The sequence below is a fragment of the Alosa sapidissima genome, chromosome 6 (genome assembly GCF_018492685.1).
Source record: "Alosa sapidissima isolate fAloSap1 chromosome 6, fAloSap1.pri, whole genome shotgun sequence".
NCBI classification, from domain to species: domain Eukaryota; kingdom Metazoa; phylum Chordata; class Actinopteri; order Clupeiformes; family Clupeidae; genus Alosa; species Alosa sapidissima.
In genome coordinates, this window is record NC_055962.1 from 16,542,745 (window position 1) to 16,552,131 (window position 9,387).

General features: G+C 44.2%; 1 protein-coding gene across 5 annotated transcripts in view; it reads left to right on the top strand.

Annotated features, from left to right (window-relative positions):
- The first annotated feature begins 741 nt into the window (after nt 1–741).
- The window catches only part of cep170bb (centrosomal protein 170Bb), a 26,900-nt gene continuing 18,254 nt past the window's right edge, over nt 742–9,387 (top strand). For all 5 annotated transcript variants that reach the window (XM_042096523.1, XM_042096529.1, XM_042096524.1 and 2 more), the window contains exons 1-2: nt 742–1,169; nt 5,589–5,726. In XM_042096523.1, the coding sequence (XP_041952457.1) occupies nt 5,622–5,726 (105 nt within the window). In that variant the 5' untranslated portion in view covers nt 742–1,169; nt 5,589–5,621. The remainder of the gene's footprint in view (nt 1,170–5,588; nt 5,727–9,387) is intronic.

A 9,387-nucleotide genomic window follows, 5' to 3' on the forward strand; every position in this document is an offset into this window, starting at 1 on the left:
GCACACACACAAAGGATTTTCAATGCCTCAGTCAAATTCAAGAATTGTGACACCAGGCCAGCCATTATGCTACATACCTGTAAAATAAGATGTCTAGTGTAATGTAAAAGGGTGATATTACAGGTGAACATTGTCTTTGTCTTTTATTTCTCTTACCAATTAATTGACTTGTAAATTGGAATAACGCTGCTCCTGAACAATATTAAAATGACTGAAAAAACAAAAACAAATCAAGGATCTAGATGAAGTCAGGAAATCACAACCATCTGATAAGTCATAATGTAAAATGTAATGTCTGAATACTATTTTTTTTTTTAAAAACAAAAAAACAATACACCTACAGTATATAATATATTTTAGGTAAAAATCGAAATAGTGGCCTAATGAATTTCCAAGAGTAATGATTGCCCCTCTTACGTAATCAAAGGCACGGAAAGAAGGAGGGCTATCATAGGCTATAGAAAAATTACACCTGCGCATGACAGCCTATAACAAATCAAACGAGCCCAATTTAACATTTCAGCATAACTATTTAATAATACGTGTAAAGTTATTCTTCATGATAGACACATATTAATTTTCTTTAATATAGCCTAGGGTAGGCTACTGTATGGGTATTGATTTTTAATGAAAAGAAACAAAGGAAGGTGACGTCAGAGTCAATACATCCTTCCATAACCCACGTGAGCCCAAATGTATTTATTGATAGGCTTACGTATATTCAGCCAAGTGGAATATGTCATTTACCTTTTAGACAGTTAATAGACTCAGTCTTGCCGTAAAATCGTCTGGACTTTTGACTGTTTTCCCTAGGCTGTGTAGGTGGTGACGGTCGTTGCTGTGGAAGCAGGGCTGGGCGATTGTATGAGCTTTGCTGAGGTTGCGCCAACCAGCCTTTAGCGGCGCTGCTCTCGGGCTGGTCCAGAGCTGGTGGTGACAGTCTCATCTCTCCCATCGCACCGGAGATACCACAGCAGCCGAGTCCCGTGGATGGACATGGGAGGATTCGTCTAGAAAAGAGACAGTGAATACCCGGAGTGATCTCGACAGCAAGACGTGGATGTTTTAAGAGATTCGTTTGACACGTGTGGCAAAGCATTTGTGTCAAATTCATGGTGACATCATTTGTTGCTTTTGTGGGAGAAGCGGCGGCATCTGGAATGTTGTAGGTAGGTCGCGGAATCGGGAGTCATGATGTTCCTCTGGAGTCAGTAGGGATACTAAGACAAGGAGGATCTGTTGTTGTAGGGACCAATAGCCTAAATGTTCCAAATATTCAAACGTTATTGTGTGAGTGGTGCTACGGTTTCTTCTGTCAGTTCATTGAGGTTGTGAAAGGAATTAAACGCGCAAAGCGGTGCCGTAGACTTTCACAATAGCCTATAGCCCATACAATTTAGCCTAGCCGAAAGATTACACATAAAACCAGTGTGTAAACTAAAAATACTCTGTTTTATGCAAACATTACGAAATGAGGCGTAATAGTTGCATCCGAGGCATGCCGACGGCAAACGGGGATGGGCAGACAGACTGTCGATAGGCAGCATCCTGCCAGCCACCATGCAACACCAGTCGCACAACCTGGTCAAATATTTCCACTATCTCCAACCTATTTGCATCGGTCAATCGGTCCGTTTGCTCTCGGCCATGTTTCATACACATAGTTTAAAAAAGGCAAATTCGATCAATGTTTTAACACATTTAATCACCCGGCTATGATAGCGACGTGACGGCGCCTACCGAATTTGGATGCTGAATCACGGGGTCCAGCGAGAGTAGCCTATCTGCGGCCTGTTGTGACATGTGCCCTTGCAATTACGCTCAAACGATTATCGCGTTGAAAGGTTTAATCTCGGAATTTTGCTGATTTGGAACTATCATTAAATGGTTGCTTAATGATAGTTTCAGTCATAGACTAATGGCATTCCTTTGCCCACTTAATAGCATTCGATGAATTGTTGGGCCCAAAATGAAAGGCTACAATATGAAGTCCTCCGTTTAATTGGTAAGACGCCCTGTTGCACACATTGGCCAAAACTACCTAAAAGAAATAAACTATATGCAGTTAATTTCAGTAAATGGAATGGCCGTTCTGTAAATAGACCGTTTTATAGCCTAAATGCTGTATGGGAGGTTTTAAGCATTGAAAAAAACGTTTGTTTTTATACTACCCGTGGGACTACACCAGAGCTACCATTTGTAAATGAAAGAGATGGTTTATATGTATATATAGTAGATTATATACTCTAGATGTTAACTGTAAATTCATATAGCCTATAGTTCTGTATCAGAAATGCAAAAATCATCCATCATTCATTCATTCATTCATTCATTCATTCATTCCCATCAACCTTTACTGACAATGGATCCATGCTCTCCAAGAATTCAAAAGGACTTTGGCATGTCTCCCTCTTAAAAGATGACTGGATGACCTGCTTTAGAGAACCACAGCATCTCTCAGCAACAGCATCTTAGCCTGCGATGAGAATGCTCTAGTGTCTTGGCCTCATGCAACATAACACCCCCTGGGCCACACACAGCCAGCCCCGCAGCTGACGATGTGGATTTCTCTGGGACCGAGAGACCTGGGGAGGCAGGCATGCACACAGGCAGGCAGGGATCCAAGAGCAGCTGGTTCTCTGCTGGGGTGTAGGTGGATGGTGGGGTGAGGTACACACATTGGACAGCACTGTGCCCACTGGCCTATGGCACACAGACGCCTGTGATGAGGAGGGGAGTGGGGGGGGGGGGGGCAGCAATCTGTCACAGTCTGGTTGTGTATGACCTTTGGCCATTCTGTGTTGCACACAATGTTGTCTCACACGATAGGCTTGTACAGTGTATCTTAGCAGTCTTCGCAGTAACTCGACATCAACATTTGAGGGACTGATAATCTACCATAGAGTTCAGGGAGCCTTGCCCTCCCCATCCAAGGTCTTCCTCCAGTCCCCCTCATCAGCCCTGAGGGACCATCATGGTGCCTACTACTGTAGGTCACCCAAACAGGGAGTCTTATAAGAGGTAGTGGTGCTTGTCACTAAGGGCAAGGTACTGTATGGAATAAAAGCTTTAAGCAGAATTCAGTTGTGTGTGTGTGTGTGTCTATGCAATGTGTCTGTCAATTTGCTTTCCATTGCTTTAACCAGAACTACGCTCCTCAGTTTACACCTTTTTCCTCATTCAAAATGTGCATCAGCATTCATTCATGTAGATGTGATGAATTGAAATGATGCTTTCGACGGAACAGATCATTCCATAGTAGTGACCATAATCCTGGCCTCCATGAGTAGTGCATTCAGCACAGCACATATCCTAAGACCTTCCCTCTATGTTTATCACTGCTACTACAGTGTGTGTGTGTGTGTGTGTGTCCACATGTCCATTCTGCCTTCATGAATCAGGCTTTAGCAAGCCAAAGCCAAAGCCTTAGTATGGAGATATTACAGATTAAAGATAAAATATTGAGATTAAAGTTAGAGATTTTTTGTAGCCCTCTGATACTATGGCCAGGCTGCCAAGCGTCAGTTCTCCCTCATGTAGCATCTTTCAGATCACCCACCCTCCATCGACCTCCCCACCCCGCCCTGCGTCTGGAACGCTACCACCTAGTGACACTGCTGCCACGTTGAGTCTGTGTGGTGCCCCCGAAATAAGAGATCTTCACAAGGGTAGACATGAGATAGTAAGGGTAGGCGACAGGCAGGGGGATGCTGACGCATTTAGACAGGCGTTTAGGGAGTTCGTGCAGAGAAGCATGATTTCACAACGGTTACTTGACTTTTAAAATGAGATCAACACTTGTCCTAAATGTGTCAAGTTAGAGAATCAGGAGCGTTGGAAACAAACCAACTAAACACAGCATTCTGCACTGACTTTGCAGCACAAGTGTATAGGAAATATTTAAGGGTCATTACTCGCATGAATAAATAGTGGCATGCAAATATACCATGTAATATATTCACTCCTCAAAAATCTAATTAATGAAATCTAACACTTAACCTTTAGTACGAGTGTTGGTAAAAGAGACCCTGTGTGATGTGATTTGTTGAGAATGTTTTCATAGACACATGTTGCCATGGAACACAACCTAGGCTCTGGTTGCCATGCCATAGCTGTAAAGCCATTTTTCCCTCCCCTCTCCTAAAGCATGTGTTTGTCTCGTGGTCAGGGTTGTAGTGGAGGCTAAACGCAAGTAAACACAGTTTATCCACCTCTGAAATTTCAGAAATAGTTTATCCACCTCAAAAGAGTTTATTCACCAAATGCAACTTTTAACATTCAGAAAGCACACTGTATTATCCACATTCACCATCAGCACACTAGGAACCATTTAATACCACTGGTATTGTTATAAACATTGGACAATAACCACCATCATCAAACATGTTTATGATGAAGCTGAATGCTTCAATGCTTCAAAAAGCTGAATGGTTTTTTGAAAAATCTGATACTGCCTGGCGCAGTCCACCTTTCCGTGATCATAGAATTCATAGTTTACCCACCTCTTATTTTACCACTACACCCCTGCTCGTGGTGGCAAAGCAAGCACTGTCTGTCCTTCAGAGACCTCTCTGTTCCTCCTCCCTCCTGATTTTCTCCAAACCACAAACACTCTGCTGACACTTGGGTCAGTCAGAGCGCTTGAGAGTGTTTGAGGTGGGGTAATTTGATAGGCCTCGTTGTCCGATGCTGGACACGGCCCTCCCGCAGGCCTGCTGTGTCCGTTTCCTCTAAAGCGCTGCGGCGCATTAATGCTAATACGACTCTGCCTGATGGAACACCAGCAGTGCCCGATCAGATCTATTCATTTTAATCCATGTGTTTCCTGAGCAGACTGAAAAGATGGAGCTGCGTCCAGAGCTCAAAGAGCTTAAACTTCACCTTGTGACAACCTTCAGGAAATTCCTGTTCATTCTATTCACTGTAGAATAGGGAAAGTATAAAGCCTTATGAAACTCATTATTTATGTCTTTTGTACATAGTCTTGTACAAGATGGTGTACTGAATTAGGGACGTTGGATGTGCTGCAGAGTCATCAGCAGTTCTGTACATCCAGGGCTAATCTTTCCTCCCACGTGAGAAGACATTGATTAGCCTTAAAATGAAGTTGCCTGTAGCAGCCATATTGGTATTGATCCTCTTTTAGATATCGGTGACTGAAATGGATCCGGTCATTTGAAAGCAGTTAGAGCAGGGACACCAATTACAGCTTGCAGACACCCTGAAAAAAACAAGCGATTACGTCTCCGTTGTTCTAGTCGTAGTACCAGAAATGACAAAAATAAATTGCATTTGCTTTTACATTTTTACTTAGAGGTATTGACTTGATTTGTTGTTATGTGTGTAGTATGCAATTTGTTTCTCCTGGTCCCTCGTCAGCCCATGAATGCAGCAGTTTTTGCTGAGTAAGAGAAAAGACACAATAGCTGGAAAGAAACACTGATCCCTTTTCATGAAGACAATGGAGGGGGTCACTGATCTCCCCAGATTGCAGATGCACGCTATCTTAATGAAAGTGGTGAAGCAGGCCCCTGTGGAATGAAAATCAAGTCTCTGTGCTTAGTTATCTTTTTTGGTCTTTTACCCAGGATGCAAAGCGTGTTCTGGGTGGAGCAGTGAAGATGAGTGTGACATCATGGTTCCTGGTGAGCAGCTCGGGCATGCGGCACCGGTTGCCGCGGGAGATGATCTTCGTGGGCCGCGAGGACTGCGAGCTGATGTTGCAGGTGAGCCGGCCCCCTCCAGTGTACCCCACACTCCACGTGTCTGAGGCTGGACTGTAGCATAGTGTGCCCCATAGAAGATCAGCTGACTGTAACAGGTCTGGGGGGGGGGGGGGTATGTCAAGTTATTGTCACGTACAAAGTTACATGTGTTCTTATTCTTTACACACCGAGGATGAAATTCAGTCTTGGATGAATTTTTCACCGCAACGAATTTCATCCTAGACTAATTTGTGTTTTTTTAGAAGGATGCCATAGGGCTCTGCTATTAGGAGTTATCAGACTACACACAACATTGATGTATATAATCTTTAAAAGCTACTGCTCATTCAGCCAGCCTTCCCTCTCGTCTAAGTCAGGCTCCATCCACATGAGTCTGATTGTCATTCAGACTCCATCTTACAGAGCTATCCCTGTGCCAAACACCACCTGCTGACTGATCCACTCTACCTTCTCTCTGACAAACATACCAGGTGCTAGTGTTAACACCAATGGTTGTCATCACTTTTATACACGGCAGTATGGATGCAGGGAGGGGGGGGGGGGGTTGGGTGCTGATGTGCTATTTCTGAAAGCTGATTACTGTGTACAGTATGCCTCAGGAGGGGGAAGGGAAGTATGTGTGTGTGTGTGTGTGTGTCATTTTGAGTAACGTCAGACAGACATGTCTGCATGAAAAGGGTGGCTTTGGAGGAGAAACCAAGCTCACAGGGTTGGTCTCATCTGCATGTCCATGAGCATGTGCTCAGAGCATCTCTGCGGTTCTGTTCTCATGCAGGGGGTTTCATTGCAGGTGTGGAGATGCTGTTTCAAAGTCAGATGTGTGTGTTGGTTTTACGACACCCACCACATTTAATGTTGAGAGAAATGCATGTTTTAAGCTTTTGTTAAGGCACAATTGTGATATGTCTCTGTGGACACTTCACTATGATGGAAAACGGGGGGAGGGGATTGTTCAAACGTGTGAGATATAGCTGGTCTGGGAGCAGGAGAAATCAGTGGCTTGATTGGACAGGGCGTGTGATTCTGAAGGACACAATGTCATTGTCAGTGTGTTGAAGCTCTCTTTGATAATGCCATGGTGTTTTTAGCTGTTTACCCCAGTTAAATGTACTAGGTCCTTCACCTTGAGACATTCTGGGGGGTGGGGGGGGGGGGGGTTGTTGCCTGATATGCCTGAAATACACAAAGAGAGCAAAGCCTTTCCTTTGGTTTTCCCCCAACCACTGTCTCGGACATTGCTATTCAGAATCATGGGTGGTCTGTCGGTGTTATTGATGGTTCCGTTGAACTGCTCGGTGGTTGCCACTAGCAACCAGGGTGGCCATTTTGCTGTAGGGCTTGACGTCATTCAGACAGAACTTCCACTCACTGACAGCTGACAGTAGAGGAGCATTTTCAGAATATATTTTAACATAGATTAGTTCGATTACTGACTGAATTGTGTCATTTCTGCAAATGAGACGTGTCTGAATCCTTCATGGAGGATTTCACATAGTGATTTAAAAGGTGTAAAGTTCAGTCTCTCTACAGAGACCTGTGTGACGTGTGCATCTCCTAGGAATCAACTGCGTAGGTTGTTGCCTAGCAACCAGAATGCTTTTTGGTTTGTCAACACTATCAAGTCAGAACACCTGGCTGAAGGGGGAAGCAGAAATCTTGATGATGCATATTGCATATCACACACACACACACACACACACACACACACAGACATACAGAGAGAGGGAGATGAAATGAGTGAAGATGAATGGAGTGGCAGTGACAGAGGCTGCGCGTTTGAAGTGGAGGTCCTGAGTGGATAATGAGCTGAGAGCTCAACCAGCTCATTACAGAGTCATGGCCCAGCCATTTCCTCAAAGGACGAGTGGGAGAGACCAACAAACAAACAGAGGCCACTTCTGCCCAGAGGACAGGTCATCTACAGCACTGTCCAACAGTCAACACACTGGACTCTGACGAGGTCACAGACGTGTTGAAACGTTAGTCGGTTTTTGTTTGCACTACAGTAATTTCCTGTGTATTAGCTGCATTGTGTATAAACCGCAAGACAGTGTTTTAGCTAAAAACAAACAAAACCATATTATACCATATTAACTGCCCCCATGTATTAACCTCATAGCTGAAGAAAATTTGCAAAATCAATGTATAAACCAGTTAATAGTTGGGAAATTACGGCAAGTAAAGAAAGTTTAGAAAGTTTAAATCAGTGTGCTCCAGTCTGTTTTGTTTGTTTTAATAGTCTGCCAACCAACAGCTGTGAAGCACCTGATTTTCCAGTTTCAGCTTGAGGATGTGTGGAGAATCCTATTTCACATCACATCTTTTCCATTCCATATGCATACTTTGTAGCATATGCAGTGAATAGTCACATATGTTAATCTGTATGTTGAAAGGTACCATCTGTAGACAGATATCACTATTTGGCAGCCGTGGCCTACTGGTTAGCGCTTCGGACTTGTAACCTGAGGGTTGCCAGTTCAAACCCCGACCAGTAGGAACGGCTGAAGTGCCCTTGAGCAAGGCACCTAACCCCCCACTGCTCCCCGAGCGCCGCTGTAGCAGGCAGCTCACTGCGTCGGGATTAGTGTGTGTGCTTCACCTCACTGTGTGCTGAGTGTGTTTCACTAATTTACGGATTGGGATAAATGCAGAGATCAAATTTCCCTCACGGGATCAAAAGAGTATATATACTTTATACTTATATTTTCTTTGGTTATGTTTCTGATCGCATCATAATATCCACAGCAACAAAGAGTATCGACTGATGAGTTTGTTGGTAGAGGAACCCATCATGAGTGTGGAGGGAGGTCTGGGATGACAGACACTACTGTTGAGCCTTCTGGAGGTGTCGTGGGCCTAATTCAATGAAACGCCAGTGAAGGAAGGTGCCTGCTTGATAACCCCAGTGAAATGCTCACGAAGGCTGCTCTGTTGGCGATGTGTTTTTTTTTTTTGCGCAGAAAGGTTGCTTTACTGGTGATTTTGCTTTGGTTGCATTTTTGTTTTTTTGGTTGGGGATTCAGGCTACAGGTGGTGCATATGGTACCATGAAGGAGTGCCTTTATGGATCCTGGGTACAACATGCGGCGCTTTTGTGACTGCCGCCAGCCAACTGTGCATTGTCATTGTACCCTGCCTCATGTTGTGCCTTGTTAAATGGGCTTGGTTATGGCTTATTCCACTGTGAGAAACCCCCTACAGCACAAGGAATGTAACACTTCTCCCATGTATATCTGAAATTATTGACTGTTGTAACCAACTTGAACAGTTATATAGTGCATAGATTTTGTTGGGGCAGCTGGGATGCCCTCATTGTGACTAAGGGTCTGCTTGGCTCCTATCAGGGGACATAGCATTCTCTGACTATTGAGCATTCACAGTTACGCTAACAAGGAGCTGGTTGTGCTCACTTTCAGTAGCTTTGTCAGTAGCACAGATGCTGAGCAGCCGCAGCAGTGCGATACGCCGTCCATGAATGACACAAGCCCTTACATTAGCTAATGCTTTGGAAGTACAAGAGGCCAAGCCAAAGGAGCAGCAGCTACAGTATATCCCAGCAGTGCTTTGACATGGTAAATAATTCACTGCGGAACAGCAGTGTTTTCATTTCACGTGATGTTACACAAGGAAAGCACACGTGGATGTTGACAGGATCGTGCTC